The following is a 26,091-nucleotide window of genomic DNA, read 5'->3' on the forward strand; positions in this document are numbered from 1 at the left end:
AAGAAGACTTTAAAGATTTAGGTGATGAAAGAGCAAAAAATTACAAAGATCGATAGACTACATTCCCAGTTCTGTACGTCAAGAAACACTCTGTGATAAATTTGTAGGCATGGAGTGCACATGATGAAACTGGTGGTACGAACAGCAAATTTTCTAAAGTTGCACGCATTATTCCACTATCAGTTGCAACAACAGTTTTGATGGAATTGAAATAAGAGTGTAGAGACTTTACATATTAAGGCAGAGTACACTGGTTCAGTCAAGGGACTTGCTGGGGCGATTTTTTTTTATTTAAAACCCACTACTATTGAATTTATGAAGAAAAAAGCAAAGCAGGAATGACGTTTAGAACATCTGGAATGGACTGCAACCCTCGTATTTTAAGTGGACTTGACTGCACACTGCCCACTACCCACAATAAAACTTTGCAAGGTTCTGATTCGATGGGGATGCAAAGAGAAAGAAAAAAAAGAAAAGAAAAATGATCATCACAGTCTGCTGGAAGGGACAAATTCTGACAAAAACCAACGTTTATTTTGCAAAGATCATTGCCATTAAAGAAAATGCAAGGTATGAAGATTTAGTAGGATAGTTTTCTAAATGATTTGAGGACACTGCCAATCTTACATCTGCTTTTGAGAATGTTTGCAGTTTCAGTTGATAGCATCCTGAGCCTGTGCAGATGGAGCTGACTGATCTGCAAAGAACTTCCCGATTAAATGACAAATCCTTTCATGTTAAAACTGTTCAGGAGATGTACATTATTTTCCTCAGAAAGAGTTTCTATTTCTCCATAATGAGATTGCTAACATGATAAAATATTTTGATCAACATATGCTTGTGAAAAACTTTTTTCAATCATGAAAGTAAATAATTCACAATTACGTGACAAGCTGAGTGTAAAAATCTGTGAAACTGTCTCTGTCTGTCCATATGCCAACAGTTTATACCACACAAAAATTACATTATGTCTTCATCGTGCAAAAAATAATTAAATAGTAATGAAAATTTGTTTTGTTTGTGATCTACATTATTGAGACATATGGTACATGAAATCAGAGTGACGGCATTGCCACCTAAATGTGGCACTTTCGCAGTTTCCCCTCTCCTCTTGCTCAAACGGCATGGTATGGTGGGAGAAGGGTGCAGCCGGATGAAAGCTAAGAGGACTGCTCATGTGCCCAATTCCTGGCCATCCCTAAACAACCCACAGAACAACGGGCAACCCAGTTCCTTTAAAATACTGGGAGACTCTCTCTTATGAATGAAAACTCCAATGAGACCATGGTGCAATGGGTAGATGACACAAATAATCTTTCTGGCAGTTAATGAAGAAAGGAATCATTGCCTTGTGGTGATGGATATTCTAAGACTAAAGGAATCAACCCTAACAGAAAATCCTCAGGTGCATAAGGCTTAGCAAGCCTGCTGAAGAATAATTAATTATGTTACTTTGCTACAAAGAATGAACCTTAGATGAAAAAGAACCCCACATACTGTACCTTGGGGACAAATGATGAACCTCTGCAGTCAATGGAAATCCAGGGAATGTACTCAATTTGGACATTAAAACAATTATAAACAGATTGCTGGAACACTAGAAGTGATAACCTCGGCAGGATGTACAGAGGAGACATTAGATGAGATGAAGATAAGGGAAGATTTACACACTTGAGCTTAGTGAAACAAAGTGGAGCTCATTCAAAATTGTTGAGAGTGGATTACAAGTTGTAATGGTATTGGCAAAAAACAGAGAAAATGGAGTACACTTGGTATGGCATAAAAATGTTGCTCCTACCACTGATATTACTTTTATTAGTGGCAGAATAACAAAAGCCACAATAAACACTAGCCACACAACAATTTAAATGTATGCTGCTCAAAAATGGTGCATTGTTGGGAAGAAACTAGAATATTTCAAAGAAGTAGAAGAGGAGTTACAACAAGAAACTACTAAGATAACAGGGTTTTGGAATGCAGAAGTTGGAACAAATAGGTTTGATTATCAGATGACAGGACCTTTCGGTTACAGAACAAGGAGGATTGAGGAAGAAAATTTCCTAAATTTTTACATGAAATAAACTTTTGGTAAAATCACTCATGATCCTTTTATTGGTGACACGCAATGAAAACCTAAGTACAGAGAACATCAGCTTCACAATAAACAAAGCGATTGCCCCTATAAAAGGATGTGGTAATAAGGATGACTGAATTTTTCAAAAAAATAGAACAGCAGATACAACAAGAAAACACCATAATAATAGGGTGATTTGAAAGCAGAAGTTGTAACAGACAGGTCTGGTTATGAGGAGATGATAAGAAGATGTGGCTACGGAACTATGAATACTGAAGGAACAAATTTCCTAAATTTCTGTATGAGAAACTATCTATTGATAAAGAATACTGTTATAACGTCGAGTTTAACACATATATTTCAGAACGACACAACACATATGTCACAGAGTAAGTTGACAAGCAAGATGTGTACACGTTAGCATTCGAATGAGCACTGAGTCCCAGTCTAGCGGCCGCTGCTCGGCTGGCCGCTTAGGTGGCGCAGCTGCTGCATGACTGGCAGACAGCGTCGCACGTAGAGGACGCGCGTAATTGCGCGGCGGCGCTTTGAATGATCGGCGAGTCACAACAAATACATTCTTCAAAAAGCAGATCAGTCACAAGGTCCCTCTATATTCTTTCTAACCAAAAGTATCCAGACAGCCCTATGTAATGTGGAGTTGATGATGTTAGGAGATGTGGACCTGCCAGTATAAATAAAGACAGGGAGTATTGAGTTGTCAATAGAAAAGCAGTAACAGCAGAATGGGTCGGTTAAGAAAGGTCAGTGACTTAGAACATGGACTAGTCATTGGATGTGACCCGAGTAACAAAGCCATCTGGAGCATTTCAACCCTTCTAAAGCCATCCATGTCGACTGTTGGCGATGTGATGGTGGGGAGGAAATGTGAAAGAACGACCAAAGCTTAACCAACACCAGGCATACCTAATTTACTGACAGAGAGAGGCCACTGAGCATTTGTGGGCTGCTGTAGAAAATTGCATGAAATTAGTGAACTGAATCTCTCATCAGTTCTGAAGTGCTACCAGCAGTCCAGCTAGCATAATGACTGTGCATAAGGAGTTAAAAAGAATGGCTTACAATGGTCAAGCAGCCCCTTATAAGCCAAACATTTCTGTAGTTCGTGCTAAGCAACACTTGAGGTGGAGTAAAGAGCAGATGACTGGAAATGAGTGATGAATCGTGCTATTCCCTGAGGCAATACAATGGAATGGTTTGGGCATGGCAAAAGACTGAAGAACTTAAACTGCCACTATGTGTAGTACCAACAGTGAAGTACGGAGGTGATGGTGTCACGGTATTGGCATGTTTCTCATGGTCAGGGTGTGGTTCCATTACTGTACTTGCGAAAATGTTGAATGCAGGTGGATATGAACATATTTTATGGCACTGTGTACTGCATACAGTAGTGAGACAGTTCAGAGATGATTATTGATTGATTTTATCAGCATGACAATGCACCTTGCCAGAAATAAGTGTCTGTGAGGCAGAGTCAATGATTTGTGGACAATGGAAAACATTTGGAATGAGGTTGAACTTCAACTTTGCTCCAGACCCCAGAGTTCAACACCACTACCTTCTCTGGTTTTATCTCTTGAGGAAAAATGGACTGCCATTCATCATCAGACATTCAGACACCTCACTGAACACGTCCTCAGCAGAGTTCAAGGCATCATAAAGGCAGAGGGTGGACGTAGCCCACATTAATGTCCACTAATAGGTATCCCGAAACCTTTGATCAGATAGTGTATAGCTGAGATTGAAAATTTAAAACACTTATTGACTATATATTAAAAGATAAACTGAAGGAAGATCAAACATCCCATTGGCAGCATGGACATTAGAGACAGAGTGCATGCTCGGATTACAGGGGAAGGGGAAGAAATCAGCCATGCCCTTTTTAAGGAACCATCACAGCATTTGATTTCGGAATATCATGAAATACCTAAATCTGGATGGCTGAACAGGGATTTGAACCATTATGGTGCCAAATGCAAGTCCAGTGTGACACCACCACACCACCTCGCTTGATAACAGATAAACTTTTAGGGGAAAAGGTAAGAGACACAAAACTCATCTCAGGTGAATGTTTATAAAGTGACCAAAAGCTTCTAGTATCAGATCTAAATTGCATGGTGAAATATACAGGAAGAGGACAGAAGTTGAATGCAGTAGAGAATAAGAGAGCTTTTCAAAATTGGATGCAGTGAAAAGTGCAAAAGAAGGTGCCAGAGAATAATGAAGAAAAGTAGAATATATACAAAACATCAATAATCAGTTGAGATGTTGAAGTGTGTGGTCAAATAAAAAGTCGAGTAAAAAATACTGAAATAAATGAAAAAATGGTACTCAAGGATTAAAACAGTAAAATTATTACTAAACAATGGAAAATCCAGGATGGAATGTAACAATACCAGAGAAGGAAAGTTGCTACTCACCATATAGTGGAGATGCTGAGTCGCAATAGGCACAATAAAACAAGTGGACCACCCTGTTGCTGAACACGCTGAAAAACATGATACCCCTCATCTCAATGACTGCTTCACAGCCTGTGCCATATGGATCCTTCCCACCAACACCAGATTTTCTGAATTGCGCAGCTGGGAACTTTCCCTGCAATACATCCTACGTTCCCGTAACCCTCCTGGCCTGAACCTTTGTTAGTCACTGTCCTTACCCATCCAGCCCTCTCCCTGTTCCCATTCCAGCACTAAACAGTCATCACTTCACTGCCACACCCAGTCTTTTAATTTCATTTTATTTTTATTTATATTTATCTCCTTTCCACTACTTACCCCCTCCACACCTTCTCTTCTGCCGTCCGTCTAAACTGCAACACTTCACTGTCCACCACTCCCACCATATTATCCCTCCCCCACCCAGTTGCCACTCCCATCATGCACTGGTGCTGCAGCTCGCAGTGTAGTTTCAGCTTCCTGAGACTGCAGATGTGTGTGTGTGTGTGTGTGTGTGTGTGTGTGTGTGTGTGTGTGTGTGTGTGTGTGTGTGTGTGTGCGCGCGCGCGTGCGTGCACGCGCGCACCGCTATATGTTGAGTAGCAACTTTCCTTCTCCAGAAAAATTATTATTAATGATTGAAAAATGGCAAAGAAAAACAAAGATCCTCCAAGAAAATCAAATTAATGCTCTTGTGTAACAGAATGTATTAAGAATAGCCACACCTGAGCAGGAATATACACATAAGAATAAAAAGAGAAAATTTGGGATACTTCCACTAAGAAACTTTCAAAAGTAGAGAAAATAAAAAAAAAAAAAATACTTTATGGCTTGATGAATAGTATGAAATCAGAAAGCACAGAGATAAGGCAATATAAAAGGAAGAAGGAATCATCAACAAAGACGTAGAAAGAATAAGAGAAGACATGATTTATTTTGCAAAGTTACTGAATGAGGAGAATAAGGAATACCATGAACCCAGAGTCACTGAACTACATGAAGAGCACTCGCAAATTACTGGACAGAAAAAGAAAATGCTCTGAAACAAATGAAAGGAGCGAAGTCTCCTGAAGATGATCAGTCAACTTCAGATATAAAAAAGGCAGCGGGGATCAATGGAATACCACAGTTGCCCTGACTCTTGGGAGTGATTTGGAAAGAAAATGGGATATGCAGTAACTGGACAAGGGAAATTATAATTAAGATATTTCAGAAAGGAAAATGAAAAAAGTTTACCAACTATACAGATATCACTTTATTATCATAGAACAAAGATCATGTAACTGGTTCCGAAAAACGTATTAGGAATTAATCTTGAAACTCAGTTTGAAGAAAACAGGATGTATTTATGACTAACAAAAAAACAGTTCAACTTATTTTTACAGTCAATAAATGGGGAAATATTAGGGGGGAAAGAAAAGAACTGATGTGACAACAATGTACATTATGACCAGAAGTACCTGCCCATCCCTGTGTAACACAAAATTGACTATGGATGTCACAAGAGGCAGACCAGCCAGTATAAAAGGAGGTGACAAGCACTGTGTAGTTAGTAAAGAACCAGTAATAGCAGAAGATCAGGAGCGCTCAGTGCCTTTGAACTTGAACTAGTAATCGGATGTCACCTGAGTAAAAAATCCGTCAGAGACATTTCAACTATTCTAAAGCTGCCCAAGCTGACTGTTGTTTATGTGATTCTGAAGTGGAAATATGAAGAAAAAACCACAGCTAAAACAGAATGTGGCAGACCTCATGTACTGACAGAGAGGAACCTTCATGCATTGTGGAGGGTGCTTGTAAAAAATCGCATGAAATCAGCACAAGGAATAGCTTGACAATTCCAAAGTGCCTCCAGCAGTGTGGCTAGCACAATGACTATGTAGAATCTCAAAAAGAAAAGCAGCACTTCATAACCCACACATTTCAGTAGTAAGTGATGCTTGAGGTGGTGTAAAAGAGCGACGCCGCTGGCCGCTGGACAGTGGTCATACATCACACTGACAGTGAAGTACGGAGGAGGTCTTACTACAATATGGTGGAACTGGATGGATTAAACATCTACTTACTAAGTGGCAGCATGAGAACGCACATATAAAAAAAGTTATACGTATGCAAGCTTTCAGAGCCAGTGGCTCCTACTTCTGGCAGAAGGGTTGAAGGGGAAGGAAGAGGAGTGAGGGAAAAGGGGTAGAGTTTGGAAAAGTCGCCCAGAATTCCGCGTCAGGAAAGACTTACTGGACAGGATGAGAAGGAAAGACTGATTGTCGAAGACTGCACCAGATGAGATTTGAAAACCTGAGAGCTTAAAGGTGTAAAACTGGGTAATATGCAAGACAAAGATTACTGCTAGAACATAGTGCATGAGTTAATAAGAGTGAAAACTAAGTGCATTGTATGTAATAAAAGTGGAAGGGTGCAGCGAAAAATAGACAGGTCAGAAAATGAAAGATATAGAAAACTAAAACAGAGTGAAGAAAGTAGCAGTTACTGTAAAGAAATGCTGAGACATAAGAAATTAAGATAAATTAAAGCCAGGTGGGTGGCCAAAACCAAGGCCATGTTGTAGCACTAGCTCCCACCTCTGGAGTTAGGAGAAAGTGGTGTCTGGGGGAAGAATCCAGATGGCATGTGTGGTGTAACAGGCACTGAGATCACAACTGTCATTTTGTAGAGCACGCTCTGAAACAGGGTGTTGTGTGTTGCCGGTATACACCCCCTACCTAAGCCCATCCAGCCTAACTGATAACTTGGTGGTAGTCATGTTGATGTAAAGGGCTGAACAGTTTTTACATAATGGCTGGTATATGTATGACCTGTCATTTCACAGTATGGGGTTGTTTCTCATGGATAGGGTGCGGTCCCCTTATTCTGCTTACCAAAGATGCTAGAACTGAAAGTGTACAAACATATTTTACAGTAATGTGCACTGCATACAGCAGAGGGACAGTTCGGATATGATGACTGTTTGCATCAGCATGACAATGTTTCCTGTCACAAAGCAGCATCTGCGAGGCAATAGGTCATAGTCAGTAACATTCCTAAAAGGGACTGCCCTGCCCAGAGTCCCAACATGAACCCACTAGAATGTGCTGTACTGTCAACTTTGCTCTTGACCCCAGAGTCCAACATCCTACCTCCTCTGGTTTCAGAATGAATGGGCTGCCATTCCTCCACAGACATTTCAACACCTCACTGAAAGGGTCCCCAGCAGAGTTCAAGCTCTCATAAAGGCAAAAGTGTTCGCTAATAGATGTTCAGATACTTTTGATCAGATAGTGTATGACAGTGTGCCGTGGTACAAAACAATGTGTTGCTTAGCAAAATATAATGTCCCTAACTCCCTAATTACAAAATTTCAGATGCTATATGATAACTGTGAGGAAACATAAACAGGTGCTGGAAGATGAAATATGTTTACATGAAAGAGAAGTGTGGAACAGGGCACTTCTTTTTCCCCATTACTCTCGTCACACTCATGGATACCATAGTGAATAACACTAAGTAAGCAGAAAAAGAAGACCTAAATGTTCTTGTATTTGCAGATGATGTTAATGATGGAATGAAACTATAACAGAGGTACAGAGGAAATTGAATCCATGGAGCACCATGTTCCAAGATTTCAAGATTCTAATTAAATGTAACTAAAAACACAACAGTGGCAATGCTAATAAGAACACTGGCTCCATGAAACCTATTTCTGCAAAGGAACAAGACTAAGAATGTGAATAATTTCACATAGATTGGTAGTGTTGTGGTACGTGATAGGAGTGTCAAAACTGAGATTCTGGGCAGTAATCATAGGATCCAAATTCTTCAATCTAATATGAAGCCTTGTCTGGGATAAGGATGTCCCTCTAAAAACTCAACAGCCCATTTTCCCATCTTTCCTTCTAGTCATTATGTCATGTAGTCTGGAGAGCTGTGTCATAGCCAAAAGATGCACAAACCAATTACAAGGTTCTGAAATGAAATTCCTTATCACTTCTCTACAAAGACAAGAGTAGATAATATCAGATCACCACATAACGAGGTACCTGCATGTGGAAGTGATCATGGAGGGAACGCTGATTGCATTGAGACCAATGTGGTACGGCCACATGAAACAGTTGCAGCCTAACCGAATTCCTTCGTCAGTACTAGGAATGGAATATGTCATGATGAAGAGCTGTTGAATATCCATGGAAGAGGTGGGTGGTCTAGATTAAAGAAGACTTTGAAAGAAAAGGAGAGACTTGGGAGGTGGACATTTTTGAGACCCTTGGTATGATTAATAGAGAAATTACTGTAGCATTTATCACTTGTAATGCTAAAGGTACTAATTACATTCCATGCATCAGCAGCTTATTTGCATTTTTGGGCTAATTACAAATACACTTAAGCACTAAAGAAACTGGTATAGGCATGCATATTCAAATACAGAGATATGTAAACAGGCAGAACACGGTGCTGTGGTTGGCAAGGCCTATATAAGACAACAAGTGCCTGGCACAGTTGTTAGATTGGTTACTGCTGCTACAATGGCAGGTTATCAAGATTTAAGAGAGTTTGAATGTGGTGTTATAGTCAGCACATGAGCGATGGGACACAGCATCTTCGAGGTAGCGATGAAGTGGAGATTTTCCCATATGACCATTTCACAAGTGTACCATTAATATCAGGAATCCGGTAAAACATCAAATCTCCGACACTGCTGTGGACGGAAAAAGATCCTGCAAAAATGGGACCAAGGACGACTGAAGAGAATCATTCAGCATGACTGAAGTGCTACTCTTCCACAAATTGCTGCAGATTATTTGTTGGGTCATCTACAAGTGTCAGTGTTTGAACCATTCAACAAAATATCATCAATATGGGCTTTCAGAGCTGAAAGCCCACTCATGTACCCTTGATGACTGCACAACACAAAGCTTTAAGCCTCGTCTGGGCCCACCAACACTGACATTGCACGGTTGATGACTGGAAACATGTTGCCCACTCAGACGAGTCCCATTTCAAATTATATCAAGCAGATGGACGTGTACAGGTACGGAGACAACTTCAGGAATCCATGGACCTTGCATGTCAGCAGGGGACTGTTCAAGCTGGTGGAGGCTCTGTAATGGTGTGGGGTGTGTGCAGTTGGAGTGATGTGATACCCCTGATACATCTTGATATGGTTCTGGCAGATGACAGGTACATAAGCATCCATTCACGTCCATTGTGCATTCCCATGGACTTGGGCAATTCCAGCAGGACAATGCAACACCCCATACATTCAGAATTGCCACAGAGTGGCTCCAGGAATGCTCTTCTGAGTTTAAACACTTCCACTGGCCACCAAACTCACCAGACCTGAACATTATTGATCATATCTAGAATGCCTTGAAACATGCTGTTAAGAATAAATCTCCACCCTCTCGGATTCTTATGGACAGCCTTGCAGGATTCATGGGGTCAGTTCCCTCCAGCACTACTTCAGGCATTAGTCAAGTCCATGCCACATTGTGCAGCGGCACTTCTGCATGCCCGTGGGGGCCCTACACAACATTGGGCAGGTGTACCAGTTTCTTTGGCTCTTCAGTGTATAATAGTAATTGATTCCAGTTAATAAACCTTCGTAATGCTTGCAACAGTTGTGTAAGACACCTTCTAATCTGGGATTTTTATTGTGATTAGAGATTCAAAACTTCAGGACAGATTTGCTGTTGGGAAATTTGATCATGCTTGATACTCTGTTATCCAGGTACATCCTCGTGTCATGAGTTTCCTTAATTGCCATGTTTATCATTTAGATCAGGAACATTACTGAAGAGTGTGCTAGCAACAAAAATTGGAGGCATAACATCAAAATAAATTTAAAACAGGTTGAATGAGCCTTAACAACACAGCAACACCAATGTAAACGTTTCTGCACATCAACTAGTGATAGCTCTATAAATCTTGTTGGATGCAGGTGTCACACACTGCTTACCACTTTCCAGGAATGTAAGCCAAACTGGTGAAACTTATCGCCAACAACTCACATGCCTTGCAACCACAATTGAAGATGAAGTCATTATGTGTGGCTGCAATCCAATCAGACACAACCACTTCCCATTAACATGAAAAAAGTAACTGCACAAGAAGATGATTGAGAGGTGATAACACATCTCCTAAAAATTCTCCTAAACTTGTGCCCCCAGACTTCTAACTTCAAATTCCCAGACAGTCAGTCATCAATGAATCACTTTCAGAGAAAAACGTGCTTTGACAACTTAGTCTCTGTGCTTCAGTTTGAAACCACTGACATTTCTTGAAATTCAAAATCTAGAAATAAGCTTGGTGTTAAGGTAGTAACAGACAATAAGAAATGCTAAAATGCTACAGTACTGATTAATTCAACAAAAAACCATTTCTATCATAGCCAAAAAAAAATTAAAACTTTAATGTGAATCTCGCAGTTATAAAACTTTAACATGGGCTAATTGTTTAAATGAAATGGAAAAAAACTGAAGATATTAAGAAGCTTACAACAAAATGCTTTGCTGCATACAAACCTTACACCGGTGGAGATGAGACAATAAGCATGTAGAATTTGCACCATTTTGCTGAATTCTTTACGCAAGTTGCGCTGGAAGTCCTTATGTCTCACAGGAAATGTTACAAATAGGTTCTTGATGCAGACCGTTGTCCCTACCTATACAAATCATTTACGTCAATTCATACGAATACATGATCATAGATACAGCACATGCACATACAGAACGAACGAGGTTCCCATCTAGAAAGACTTAATTTAAATAGCGATCCACAACTGACAAACTGTCATCACTCACCTGACGAGCACATGGTGTTTGCTTTGTTATGTGTCCATTATGGTCAAATTCCAGTCTTGTTGCACAACTGGCACTACTGTGACGTGTTAAAATTGTCAAGTCACCAAGGGCACACAAAGAGTTCAGTGCTTCTCCACGAAACCCAAAGGTTTCAACAAAACTTAATTCTGAGTAATCCATTAGTTTAGAGGTATGGTGTTTCAGGGCTGCAAAAAAACAGAGCTCACACTCAGATTTCAGATATAAGAATGATACAAATTCATTCATAACAGATGTAATACATTATGGAATCTTCTTATCCCAAATTAGTCATGGCTATTTTCGTCCACATTTCAGAACACAAAACACACGCGCACGCGGATGCACACATTACAACCAGAACTACAACCCAAATCAAAGAGGAAAAAACTCATGCTAGGAAAAGTGTTGCAGTGTTAAAGAAAAGAATTTAATAGTTACAGACATAACTTGGCTAGATCAGAAGATTGATATTATTGAAACACTTGTCTATTTCAAGCATCTTTCCATAAAGCACTTTAATACTTTCCGACTGCACAAATTTGATAAAAAAATGTGGTCACCACAGGAGAATGCTCAGTGTGTAGCCTGGTTCAGAGAGACTAGGTCTTATACCCAAGTGCAAAAGTGCAGCCAACTATTTTGCTTTCTAGAATTCGAATAAATGAACAGGTGTCAACATGAGTATCTTAGAAGTAGATATCCTCCTTGCAGCAAAGAAGTTTAAATCTCATAATAAAGGCAAGTCTTTTGACCCAAATAATATCTTAATTATATTCCATTCAGAGTATGCTGATACAATAGCCTCATACTTCGCAAACATATACAACCACTCACTCGATGAAAGATCTGTACCAAAAGAATGGAAAGTTACACAGGTCATACCAATACTCAAGAAAGAAAACAAAAAGTAATTAAATGAACAACACCCCCATATCACTGACAGCGATTTGCAGTAGGATTCTGAAATGTATACTGTGTTCAGACTTTATGAAATACCTCAAAGAAAAAAGTCGATCGACACACAGTCAGCACGAATTCAGAAAATATTGTTCTTGTGAAACACAACTAGCTGTTTATTGACACAATGTAACGAGTGCTATCAACAGGTGATTTCAAAGTGATACCACATTTCTAGGTTTCCAGAAGGCTTTGAACTCTGTCCCTCACAGAGTGTCCTAACAAAATTGGTGCTTATGAAGTATTGCTTCAATTGTGCAACTGGATTCGTTATTTCCTGCCAGAAAAGATCACACTATGTAGTAACGGATGGAAAATCATATATCAAAACAGATGTGATATCTGACATTCCCCAAGGAAGTGTTATAGGCATTCTGCTGTTCATAATCTGTGTAAATTATTTAGAAGACAATCTGAGCAGCCCTCTTAGGTTGTTTGCAGTGATGTTGCCATTTACCAGCTAGAAAGCTATCAAAAGATCAAAACCAATGGCAAAACGATTTAGACACTATGTCTGTATGGTGTGAAATGTGGTAATTGTCTCTGAACAAAGAAAAGTGTGAGGTCATCCACAAGAGAAAGAAAAGAAATCCTTTAAATTTCAGTTCCATGATAAATCACCAAATCTAAAGGCTGTCAATCCAACTAAATGTCTAGGAATTACAATTACGAACAACTTAAATTGTAACACTGACACAGATATTATTGTGGGAGAAAGCAAATCAAAGACTGTGTTTTACGGGTAGAACACTTAGAAGTTGCAACAGATCTACTAAAGAGACTGCCAAAACAATTTTTGTCCATCCTCTGCTGGAGTATTGCTGTGCTGTATATGGTCCTTGCCAGATAGGACTGATGCCGGACAGTGAAAAAGTCAAAAGGAGGGCAGCTCATTCTGCATTATTGAGAAATAGGAGATAGCATTTCAGATATGATAAGCGAGTTGGGAGGCAATTAGTACAACAGCAGCATTTTCTGTTCCAACCAGAACATTTCATGAAATTTCAGTCACTTTCTCCTCCGAATGCAAAAATATTGTGTCACCAACTGACAAAGGGAGAAATTATCATTGTAAAAAAATAAATCAGAGCTTGTACAGAAAGATTTAAGTGTACATTTTTCCGATGGGCTGTTAGTCAGAAATAGTCTGAAGGTCAGAAATAGTTTGAAGGTGCCAGGCACTGTGAATTGCAGAGAAGTCATGTAGAAGTAGATGTAAATGTAACAGCATTTATGGAAACAGGATGTGTTCTCCATAAACAGGGCATGGATCATCCACCTGTTTCAAATGCCATCATGGACAAGATAGAGCAGGTATTTATAAAGAGTGCAATAAAATCAGTGTGTATGGCAGCCATAGAGTTGGGAATGCCATGAGAAACAGTGTAGAAAATCTTGCTTAAGAAGTTACAATCTTAATGCCTACAAGGTGCAACTGCTTCAAGTACTAAAGCTGATGGGCAAGCCTCATCATGAACAGTTTGCAGTGGATATGCTAGCAATATGGATGCAAACAACAACTATTTGTAATGATATGTTTCTCTTAAAAGTCAGTTTTTCATGTGTATGGCAAACTGAACCATCAGAACATTCATATTTAGGGATCAGTGTGTCTTCATGTTACATCCCTGAAAAGGAAAGAGAGAGTCCCAGAGACAATGTGTACTGTGGACTTGTACACAACTGTACTATTGGTTTATCTATTTCTGGATAGGTGGACTGGATGAGATCCTCTGATGAAGTGGTCACTATACTTCTTTCTAGAGGGTTTTGTAAAGGATAACATGTACTGAATCTAAACTACAGATCTACGGCATTTGAAAACATTTAAAATGCCTCTGAACATGTTTCCACAGAATTTGTGAAGCATATATGGAGAGAAATTGAATACTGACTAGACATTACCATGCCACTTTGGTTGCACACACTGACATGTACAAATAACGAAATAAAACATTATGAGTTATCTTGTCACATGTCAAAAACCAGCTGTTATTATCTAGTACAGCTTTAAAGTTATTAAATACACAAAATTTAAAGATAAGTTATGGATACCCTGTGTGCTTTTCTCAGTGTAACTAGGTAAGACAACAATGAAAAGCAGGAACACTGCCCTTCATCCTCCTCACATGTTGGGGAGATGTAGATAATGAGAAGGGTTCTAGAATGTTTGAGATCTTCCAGCCAAAGAAGTTTCAGAAATCAGTCAATAAGCAATAAAATTACTAACATGTAACCTCTCAGGCAAAATATGTCAGCACTAAAGAGCAGCAAGGAATATACGAGGGGAAGTCAAAAAGTACTGGTACTTTTAAGAAAAGAAATATTTATTTTAATGATGGAAAACTGAAACATACATTATTTTTCTACATAATCTCACTGCACTTCAAAACACTTTGCCCATCGTTTCACAAGTTTTTTTGATTCTGTTGGGAAAAAAGTTTTTTGGTTGCTCTGTAACCAATTTGTCTACACATCAATGACTTCTGAATTGGTTGCAAATCATCTTCCCCTGAGTGCTTCCTTCAATGGTCTACACATATGGAAATCACTTGGAGCCAGGTCTCAACTGTGTGGTGGGTGTACCAGTGATTCAAATCCCAACTCCTTTATTGTTTTGGCTACCATTTGCTGAATGTTGCCAAGCATTATCTTGCTGCAGGATGACACCTTTTCATGGTTTTCTGCAATTTGGATACGACTGCAGGCTTCTCTTTAGTACACAACGCATCACAATAGTTCTCACTGTTCACATCTTGGGCTGAAATGAACAGCTACCACATCTTCCGTATCCCAGAACAGTGTTAGCATAATGCATAGCACAGCTGCTGGTTGACCTTTTAATGTCTTAACTTCTGCTGATGATAGGTGTTTCCAAACCATGCTCACAGCCTTACTTTCCAGTTCGTGATGGCGCACCATGTTTCATCTACAGCAACAATTAGTTGTAAAAAATCCATCTCCTTCCAGATGATAATGGACCAAATGTTTATGAGAGATATCCATCCTTTGCGCCCTACACTGTGCCGACAATTCTTTCAGTACCCCTCTTTCACGCACTTCCCAAAAATTTAGTCTGTTGCCTAAGACGGAATACACTGGACCATGACTGATATGTGAAGTACTGGCAACTTTGTCACTGTGATTCATCCCTTCAACATACTTCCAATGACTTCCAAATTGTCCCAAGCTGGCCTGCCCAATCTTTCCTCATCACATAGAGAAGTTCTTCTCTGTTTGAAGCACTCTTCCATTTGCAGATCTTGCTTCATGATAAACAGCTGTCATCATACTGCACCCGCATTTGATGAATAATTTCCACAGTTTTAACACTTTCCGCAACCAAAAAGCGAATGGTTACCCTCATTTCCTCCTTGGTGGAGATCAACAATGGAACTGCCATGTTTCACGGTCTGCAAGAATACAATGACTGACGCAGGACTAAGAGTGACACATTATATAGAATTATTGCACACAACAATACTTCAACCCTGGATTCTAGCAGTGTTACAAAGACCTGTGGTGAGAAATTGCAAAATTGTGTCTACTTTCTGGCTTTCCCTTGTAAATCAGGGTGAGGACATCATCCTCACAGGCATGCGAAATACCATCAGACTTATCCGCAGCATGCATACATGCATAGGTTACAGAGTTTATCAGTACTCTTAAATGAACTATACTACAATTGGGAAGATTTCTATATCCACTGCAATAAGCATTGCGTTTATGTTTTACCAAATAACGTAATGAAAGACCTGAAGCCATTAGCACAACATCATCTGTTCCTGCACTGCACAAGAATTTCACAAAATGAAGATCTATTAGGCAATGACAGGCACAGAGGTGAAACTTGTTGTTATCCTAATACCTATACGAGAAACATGAGCCCTTCATACCATGAAGTCTTAAGTTTTGAGGGGGTCCTCAAAATCAACACAGTGATGAGCTCTAATGTTTCTCTACATAAATAATCACAATATTTTAGCACTGTTCAATTTCACGTTGTAACTAATGTGAAGTTCTTATTTTAGCACTGTTCAATTTCACATTGTAACTAATGTGAAGTTCTTATTTCAACACTGTTTAAGAACCTCCTATTCTGAAATAAAAAACTACAACATATTGGTACTATGAGCGAGTGTTCTCATAATATCACAAATGATGATGCAACTGAAATAACAGTGTCCATAATTCTGGCTAAATGAGTTAAGTCTAGGTGAAACCTCTGTACTTCTCTGCAAGAATTGGACAAAAACCGTGATTTTGCTTTACCGAACACACGCGTGACAGAGGGGAGTGCAGGCTACAGATGATGTGCACAAGTCCAAGCAGTCTCATTTTAACTCAGGTCCAATCAGAAGCTAATTGTTTAACAGTTTAAACAGCTACTAAACACAAGATACAGACACTCACTATGGCAACTGGAACAGAATTTAGAAAGAAACTGTATGAAACCTTACAAAAAGTTCATCTTCAAATGAGAACCAATTGCTAGCACCAACTTATACATTTCAACATTAGGTCAGCTCCTGATCCTGTAATATTTAAATTACACACAACCACCTACTGACAAAAACACACCAAGGGATGTGATATTCTTCCATAAAATTTTCGTACAGTTTTCTGCAAAATTGGTGGTCCACACTTGTAGAAGGTATAATGCCATTACAGAGGTTTGTTAAGAGCGATGCATCATAGGATGGCAATATGCTTGTCTACATTTCATACCAATGCAGGAAGGATAATGCTGCGGCAGCTGCCAGTTCTGGAACAATGATGACACAGACAGCGATGTGACACTGGATGTGAAGGGACATCACACAATTTATGTATGCACACAATTATGATCACTTGGTGGAAGAAGAATTGTGACCCGAGACCAGCTCTCACAGAAAATGGTAAGTTTGAACTTCAGTGTCATTTGGAAGGGAAGAACATTAGTGTTTAAACATCCCATAAATGACAAGCTCATCACACAACAGAGCACAAGCTCAGATCAAAAAGTAATTGGGAAGGAAACTGACCACAGCATTGCCAGAGGAACCATTCCAGCATCAGCATTTAGACATTCAAAGAAACTGCAGAAAGCCTGGATCCGAGTAGCCACACAAGGATTTGAGTTTTGCTCCTGTTGAATATATTTGAGTGCCTCAACCTATGTGCCACCCTGTTTAGGAGAAGTGTGACATACTGCTCATATGAACAGCAGACAATGAAGGAGATAAACCAGCAGTCATGCAAACTACAATTAACAAACCACTGCAGCATCAGAATCAAACTGAGTGAATTAAGAACCTAACATTTCCAGTTACATTCTATAGTACATGAAGTCATCTACGTGGTATGACACTTGACACAATCCTCATTACTTGGCTCTTTGTGCACAAAAGATGGACTTAACAATTGAGGTACTTTGCTTTTAGTACACAAAGTGGAGCTTTGTTATGTTTGCACATTCTTTGTGAAACAATTAATGTCTGTAAATGCTAAAAACCCCCCCCATGAACCATGGACCTTGCCGTTGGTGGGGAGGCTTGCGTGCCTCAGCGATACAGATAGCTGTACCATAGGTGCAACCACAACGGAGGGGTATCTGTTGAGAGGCCAGACAAACGTGTGGTTCCTGAAGAGGGGCAGCAGCCTTTTCAGTAGTTGCAAGGGCAACAGTCTGGATGATTGACTGATCTGGCCTTGTAACAATAACCAAAACGGCCTTGCTGTGCTGGTACTGCGAACGGCTGAAAGCAAGGGGAAACTACAGCCGTAATTTTTCCCAAGGGCATGCAGCTTTACTGTATGATTACATGATGATGGCATCCTCTTGGGTAAAATATTCCGGAGGTAAAATAGTCCCCCATTCGGATCTCTGGGCGGGGACTACTCAAGAGGATGTCGTTATCAGGAGAAAGAAAACTGGCGTTCTACGGATCGGAGCGTGGAATGTCAGATCCCTTAATCGGGCAGGTAGGTTAGAAAATTTAAAAAGGGAAATGGATAGGTTGAAGTTAGATATAGTGGGAATTAGTGAAGTTCGGTGGCAGGAGGAACAAGACTTCTGGTCAGGTGATTACAGGGTTATAAACACAAAATCAAATAGGGGTAATGCAGGAGTAGGTTTAATAATGAATAGGAAAATAGGAATGCGGGTAAGCTACTACAAACGGCATAGTGAATGCATTATTGTGGCCAAGATAGATACGAAGCCCACACCTACTACAGTAGTACAAGTTTATATGCCAACTAGCTCTGCAGATGACGAAGAAATTGAAGAAATGTATGATGAAATAAAAGAAATTATTCAGATTGTGAAGGGAGACGAAAATTTAATAGTCATGGGTGACTGGAATTCGAGTGTAGGAAAAGGGAGAGAAGGAAACATAGTAGGTGAATATGGATTGGGGGACAGAAATGAAAGAGGAAGCCGCCTGGTAGAATTTTGCACAGAGCACAACATAATCATAACTAACACTTGGTTTAAGAATCATGAAAGAAGGTTGTATACATGGAAGAACCCTGGAGATACTAAAAGGTATCAGATAGATTACATAATGGTAAGACAGAGATTTAGGAACCAGGTTTTAAATTGTAAGACATTTCCAGGGGCAGATGTGGACTCTGACCACAATCTATTGGTTATGACCTGTAGATTAAAACTGAAGAAACTGCAAAAAGGTGGGAATTTAAGGAGATGGGACCTGGATAAACTAAAAGAACCAGAGGTTGTACAGAGATTCAGGGAGAGCATAAGGGAGCAATTGACAGGAATGGGGGAAATAAATAAAGTAGAAGAAGAATGGGTAGCTTTGAGGGATGAAGTAGTGAAGGCAGCAGAGGATCAAGTAGGTAAAAAGACGAGGGCTAGTAGAAATCCTTGGGTAACAGAAGAAATATTGAATTTAATTGATGAAAGGAGAAAATATAAAAATGCAGTAAATGAAGCAGGCAAAAAGGAATACAAACGTCTCAAAAATGATATCGACAGGAAGTGCAAAATGGCTAAGCAGGGATGGCTAGGGGACAAATGTAAGGATGTAGAGGCCTATCTCAATAGGGGTAAGATAGATACCGCCTACAGGAAAATTAAAGAGACCTTTGGAGATAAGAGAACGACTTGTATGAATATCAAGAGCTCAGATGGAAACCCAGTTCTAAGCAAAGAAGGGAAAGCAGAAAGGTGGAAGGAGTATATAGAGGGTCTATACAAGGGCGATGTACTTGAGCACAAGATTATGGAAATGGAAGAGGATGTAGATGAAGATGAAATGGGAGATACGATACTGCGTGAAGAGTTTGACAGAGCACTGAAAGACCTGAGTTGAAACAAGGCCCCCGGAGTAGACAATATTCCATTGGAACTATTGACGGCCGTGGGAGAGCCAGTCCTGACAAAACTCTACCATCTGGTGAGCAAGATGTATGAAACAGGCGAAATACCCTCAGACTTCAAGAAGAATATAATAATTCCAATCCCAAAGAGAGCAGGTGTTGACAGATGTGAAAATTACCGAACTATCAGCTTAATAAGTCACAGCTGCAAAATACTAACACGAATTCTTTACAGACGAATGGAAAAACTAGTAGAAGCCAACCTCGGGGAAGATCAGTTTGGATTCCGTAGAAACACTGGAACACGTGAGGCAATACTGACCTTACGACTTATCTTAGAAGAAAGATTAAGGAAAGGCAAACCTACGTTTCTAGCATTTGTAGACTTAGAGAAAGCTTTTGACAATGTTGACTGGAATACTCTCTTTCAAATTCTAAAGGTGGCAGGGGTAAAATACAGGGAGCGAAAGGCTATTTACAATTTGTACAGAAACCAGATGGCAGTTATAAGAGTCGAGGGACATGAAAGGGAAGCAGTGGTTGGGAAGGGAGTAAGACAGGGTTGTAGCCGGTCCCCGATGTTGTTCAATCTGTATATTGAGCAAGCAGTAAAGGAAACAAAAGAAAAATTCGGAGTGGGTATTAAAATTCATGGAGAAGAAATAAAAACTTTGAGGTTCGCCGATGACATTGTAATTCTGTCAGAGACAGCAAAGGACTTGGAAGAGCAGTTGAATGGAATGGACAGTGTCTTGAAAGGAGGATATAAGATGAACATCAACAAAAGCAAAACAAGGATAATGGAATGTAGTCTAATTAAGTCGGGTGATGCTGAGGGAATTAGATTAGGAAATGAGACGCTTAAAGTAGTCAAGGAGTTTTGCTATTTGGGGAGCAAAATAACTGATGATGGTCGAAGTAGAGAGGATATAAAATGTAGGCTGGCAATGGCGAGGAAAGCGTTTCTGAAGAAAAGAAATTTGTTAACATCCAGTATTGATTTAAGTGTCAGGAAGTCATTTCTGAAAGTATTCGTATGGAGTGTAGCCATGTATGGAAGTGAAACATGGACGATAAATAGTTTGGACAAGAAGAGAATAGAAGCTTTCGAAATGTGGTGCTACAGAAGAATGCTGAAGATTAGATGGGTAGATCACATAACTAATGAGGAAGTATTGAATAGGATTGGGGAGAAGAGAAGTTTGTGGCACAACTTGACCAGAAGAAGGGATCGGCTGGTAGGACATGTTCTGAGGCATCAAGGGATCACCAATTTAGTATTGGAGGGCAGCGTGGAGGGTAAAAATCGTAGGGGGAGACCAAGAGATGAATACACTAAGCAGATTCAGAAGGATGTAGGTTGCAGTAAGTACTGGGAGATGAAAAATCTTGCACAGGATAGAGTAGCATGGAGAGCTGCATCAAACCAGTCTCAGGACTGAAGACCACAACAACAACAACAAATGCTAAAAACATTCATGGAGCCTATTGTTCCAGCAAGAGATGTTATGCTGGAAGCAATTAAAATACAATAGAGCAAATCATATTTTGGACTATTGTACCTATGGCTTGATTATGTTATGGCATCATGGAAAAGCTTGAGCAGCCCCAAGAATCTAATTAAACCTACTAGTTTCCTTCCTCTGAACAAACCTAAAGGAAATGGTACAAAGCCTACAATAGGCACAACACCACTTCGATTTTCCTACAGTGCTATAGATATCCGTATTGTCCTGAGCCACTGACCTCTCATTGCTGTGAATGAGTTACTTTAATATCTAGGCGAATAAAAAAGTTTCACATATGAAACATACATCAATGTGCCTCACTGTGTGCTATCATTTGCAAAAAAAACTTGTTTCAATATCTTGAATAGTTTATGAGGTACGATGATTGTTATGATCCCATGATTCAAAACGTGCAAGGGCATGAATAGGCACATTGCGCGTCACCATCCATCAAATATAAAACTCGATACATTGAGAACAAAACAAGCTATAGTTCTGCTCTCAATTTTAAATGAAATTCTGATATCTTACCTACACTTCATTCCCTGCAACACCTGAGCTAAAATCAACCATACGTTAAGTTTAAGCAAGGTGTTTCTATGCCTGCAAACTTTTTAAAATTGTGTGCAATGTTTTACTCAATCTGATGCAGCACAGCACATATGATGGATAACATAAAGTAATTCAGTTCTTTATCGAGTGAAGCTATCAGACTGTAAGATGTTCAAAAACCACATTTTTTCATCAAACAGTTAGAGAAAGATCGAGTGGTAACTATTTCATATCATCAGTGCAGGCACCAGCATTTGCCATGCAGTACAGCCATAACAAAAGCCTCCGTCAGCACGGAATGCAGAGAACATGTCTGTGCCACTGGAAATGTTAAACTACCATTTAAAATCAGCTAAATCTGTATATTCATTTTATACTTCCTTGGGTGGCAAAGGCCAATTATGTTTTAGGGTCCAATTTTACATTCCTTCTTTTGGGGGGGGGGTCTCCTGTCTTTGTGCCATTTTCCTTTTCAATACTGACATTTTCATACTGGTACTGAATGTATAAAACATCTGGAACTCTGAGAAAAACATACAGAGACTGGCAAGTACTTGCAGCAAGATGAAAGAACCTGTTCTCACTAACTTGCGGAAACTATTTCTGCAACTTGACAAAACCTATGGAAGTTGACTTCTTAGGAGTGATGTACATCAAAGAACTTGCAGAGGTAGCTTCTGTTAATGAATTGTGAAAGTTTATTTGCTAGTGTACATACACCATAAGGCAAATTAATTGGCAATGCAACAGTTTTCCTTAACTTATTCGAAATTTTTTACTACTTGTTGGTATGAAGACTATGGCCACAGACAGGTTTGTAGTGTGGTTCAAAGTTTAGATTAGTTTGAAATGTGACAGTCTGATTGTGAGCTGTCAAAGCCAACAAATATAATACTATGAAAAATAGCTCAAATACTTTTACCTTAGTCTAATCTTATCTTCACAGTCATGCAAAGTACTTGTGGGGGTTGTAGTATATTCCTAGATTCCTCACCTAAAGTTAGCTCTTGAAATGTTGTAAGTACGCTTTCCCAGAATAGTTTGAGACCATCTCCAAGCACATGTAATTTCAATTCTTTTCAGCACCTCCACAATGCTCTTTTGTGGGTCAAACAAACCTGTGACCATTTATGATACCCAGCTCTGTTGGTATATTTGGTATGAGCCCTACGTACTTCAGATATATTCAATGAGGTGTAACCGCATGTGTTTTGCAAACAATCTCCATTGTTAACTGACTGCATTTTCCTAGAAACCTACCAATGAACTGAGATCTGTCACCTACTTTGCCTAAGATTGAGACTATATTAATGTTCAGTTTCATATTCCTGTGAATTGTTCCACACAGTTATTTATATGAATTGACCAATTCCATTATTGACATTTTGATATTTTAATCACAGAATACTACATTTGTTTTAAAATTTTGTGATGAGAACAATACTGCTACATCTCTGTGACCCAGCAGAAATGTCAGTATCCTGACATGTCCTCTATCAATAACTCTTCCAGTTGCTGGTGAAAGGCACCAGCCAAGTCCCATGCTGATGTCAAGCCACAGGAATGGCCCAGCTACCAGGCTGCAAGACTCTTCAAATCATGCTGTGCTTAAGTCTTTACCTCACTTACACCATACTTCCATGAATTGGCTGTTTATTGCATTTCAACTAGACTACATTTTGAACTGCTGTTCTACACGTTATTGACAAATCTGCTAGACCTCGGATTATCTGGATTGTTCTCTTGGTGTGTCCTACAATTTACTATGACCTGGTGTGGACAGAAATTGTAAATTATCAAGTCATTGCCATGTGTCCATATTTTCTGTGTAATAAAGTGTGTTGAATGGTAGTAGATGTAATAATGGTGATGAGGACCCTTAACTTCGTGTGCATGTGAGGACAACAGACCAAGCTAAGTGACCATGGATTCAGAATTCATAAAATTGTAACAGCAACAGCTGCAACTTCAAATGCAACAGCAGATACAAGAAGCAGAACTACAAAAGCAACAGCTGCAACATCAAATGCAGCACCAGCAGAAGACAAAAAATTCTTTAACAGTAGCAACAATTTACACCACATCAACTCACCAACTAGAACAGTGTCTGCTGCCACCATTTGCACAATTTCATTCAGAAGACAATTACTATGACTTATACCACAAGTGTCAGCAGAGTAGCATAACCAATGTCACTTTTCTGCTTTCTCCTCACCCCCAAATGTTATTTCTTCTTCAGAAATTATGTCCTCAAAATTAAACTGAGTAGTTTTGGTTTGCCTAAATCCATCATTCTCTCTGCAAGCATTACAAGCAGCAAACAAAAGTTGTAGCAGCTAGGCTCATATGTTTTCTTTGCCATAAGCAGTAACAAAGCAAAACAAGGATAATGGAATCTAGTTGAATTAAGTCGGGTGATGCTGAGGGTATTAGATTAGGAAATGAGACGCTTAAAGTAGTCAAGGAGTTTTGCTACTTGGGGAGCAAAATAACTGATGATGGTCGAAGTAGAGACGATATACAATGTAGACTGGCAATGGCAAGGAAAGCATTTCTGAAGAAGAGAAATTTGTTAACATCGAGTATTGATTTAAGTGTCAGGAAGTCGTTTCTGAGAGTATTTGTATGGAGTGTAACCATGTATGGAAGTGAAACATGGACGATAAATAGTTTGGACAAGAAGAGAATAGAAGCTTTCGAAATGTGGTGCTATAGAAGAATGCTGAAGATTAGATGGGTAGATCATATAACTAATGAGGAAGTACTGAATAGAATTGGGGAGAAGAGAAGTTTGTGGCACAACTTGACCAGAAGAAGGGATCGGTTGGTAGGACATGTTCTGAGGCATCAAGGGATCACCAATTTAGTATTGGAGGGCAGCGTGGAGGGTAAAAATCGTAGAGGGAGACCAAGAGATGAATACACTAAACAGATACAGAAGGATGTAGGTTGCAGTAGGTACTGGGAGATGAAGAATCTTGCACAGGATAAAGTAGCATGGAGAGCTGCATCAAACCAGTCTCAGGACTGAAGACCACAACAACAAGCAGTAACATTAGTCATATCCAGCATGGGCAGCTGATGTCAAAGGGCTGACTTGTAAGCATCAGTTTTTGTTAAAAATGAAAATGCCAAACAATCCTACACTGAATTATTGGTGCGTAGTGTCATAATTCTGTATGCATGTGAAAAAATAGTTTGTGCACAGACACTGAAATTAAGAAATCTTACTCTCGAAGGAGTGTTAACAACAGCAAAAACTGTTGAAAGCTCAAATGCAGCACAGTACCAAGTTGACAAAAGCAGCATTATCCCCTGTAAAAACCATTTAAAATATTTAACACAGTGCAGCTTAATTCTGATTTAGGGACAAAGCCCAAACAAGCCCACAGCAGCACATATTTGACCCGCAATCTCACTGCAGTCCCTCTACACCCACCCTCACAATACCAATGACAGGAAGCAGTGTCAGGGTGCTCGAATTGTTCTGCTATATGTATCCACACTCAGAGTCCTAGTAGGGAAATGTGCCATGTACAGTGATGTAACGGGCATGTGGCAGAAGTTTGCGAAGGTGGCACTGCAATGCAATGACAAAACCACAGCAGCATGAACACATTACAGCTGAACCCTTTCACAGAGCAACCACAAAAGTTTTTTCTCCCACTAATGACCAACAACCAATCAATAAAATTTCTTGTTAATACCTGTTCGCATGTTTCTATTATAAATGAAGAAAACTATGCTCACACTGGTTCTTCGTCTCCTCAGCCAACATCACAAAGATTAAAATCCCACACCAAGCACCTCTCAATATTGCACAATACAGGCATAGTAACAGCATTGTACGAAGTCACCCATCCAATTGTTTCCTTAATTGTACCATCACATCAGGCACAAAGAACTTTTGCTTTTGGTTTTAAAATAGCAGTGGGCATCAACATTGTATCAGCAGTTGTTCCATCTGATGATCCTGACGTACACATTGAATTTTCAGACTTTTTTCCACCAGACTTATGGTGTGCAAATAATTATGCAGCTCACTTTCAGCTACAGTCTTCTGTAGTACCTCACTACTTTAGAGCTTGACCAGTGCCAGATGCATAGCGAGATGACCTCAAGTCCATATTACATTGCCTGGTGCAACAAGATGTCCTCACACCAGTCACATCTAATTAATGGGCAACACCACTGGCAATTTTACAAAAACCATATGGCTCACTAGATGTCTGTAGGGACTTTAAATTAATTATAATGGCACAATTAGAGATTGATGTGTATCTCATTCAAAGGTCGTAAGAGCTCATATCAAGACTGTCAGATGGATAATACTTCTCAAAACTGATCTATCCAAAGCTTATTTACAATTGCCACTAAACAAACAGTCTCACCATTTCATG

General features: G+C 39.6%; 1 protein-coding gene across 3 annotated transcripts in view; it reads right to left on the minus strand.

Moving 5' to 3' along the window:
- LOC124787963 (mismatch repair endonuclease PMS2) overlaps positions 1-26,091 on the minus strand; it is a 157,728-nt gene that overhangs the window by 120,167 nt on the left and 11,470 nt on the right. For all 3 annotated transcript variants that reach the window (XR_007016039.1, XM_047254969.1, XM_047254970.1), the window contains exons 3-4: positions 11,328-11,533; positions 11,049-11,188 (exon numbers count right to left, since the gene is read on the minus strand). Coding sequence is in view for 2 of the 3 variants with exons in the window: in XM_047254969.1 (XP_047110925.1) it covers positions 11,049-11,188; positions 11,328-11,533 (346 nt within the window). In the remaining variant the exon portion in view is untranslated. The remainder of the gene's footprint in view (positions 1-11,048; positions 11,189-11,327; positions 11,534-26,091) is intronic.

This window comes from Schistocerca piceifrons, chromosome 3, assembly GCF_021461385.2.
Source record: "Schistocerca piceifrons isolate TAMUIC-IGC-003096 chromosome 3, iqSchPice1.1, whole genome shotgun sequence".
Taxonomy (NCBI): domain Eukaryota; kingdom Metazoa; phylum Arthropoda; class Insecta; order Orthoptera; family Acrididae; genus Schistocerca; species Schistocerca piceifrons.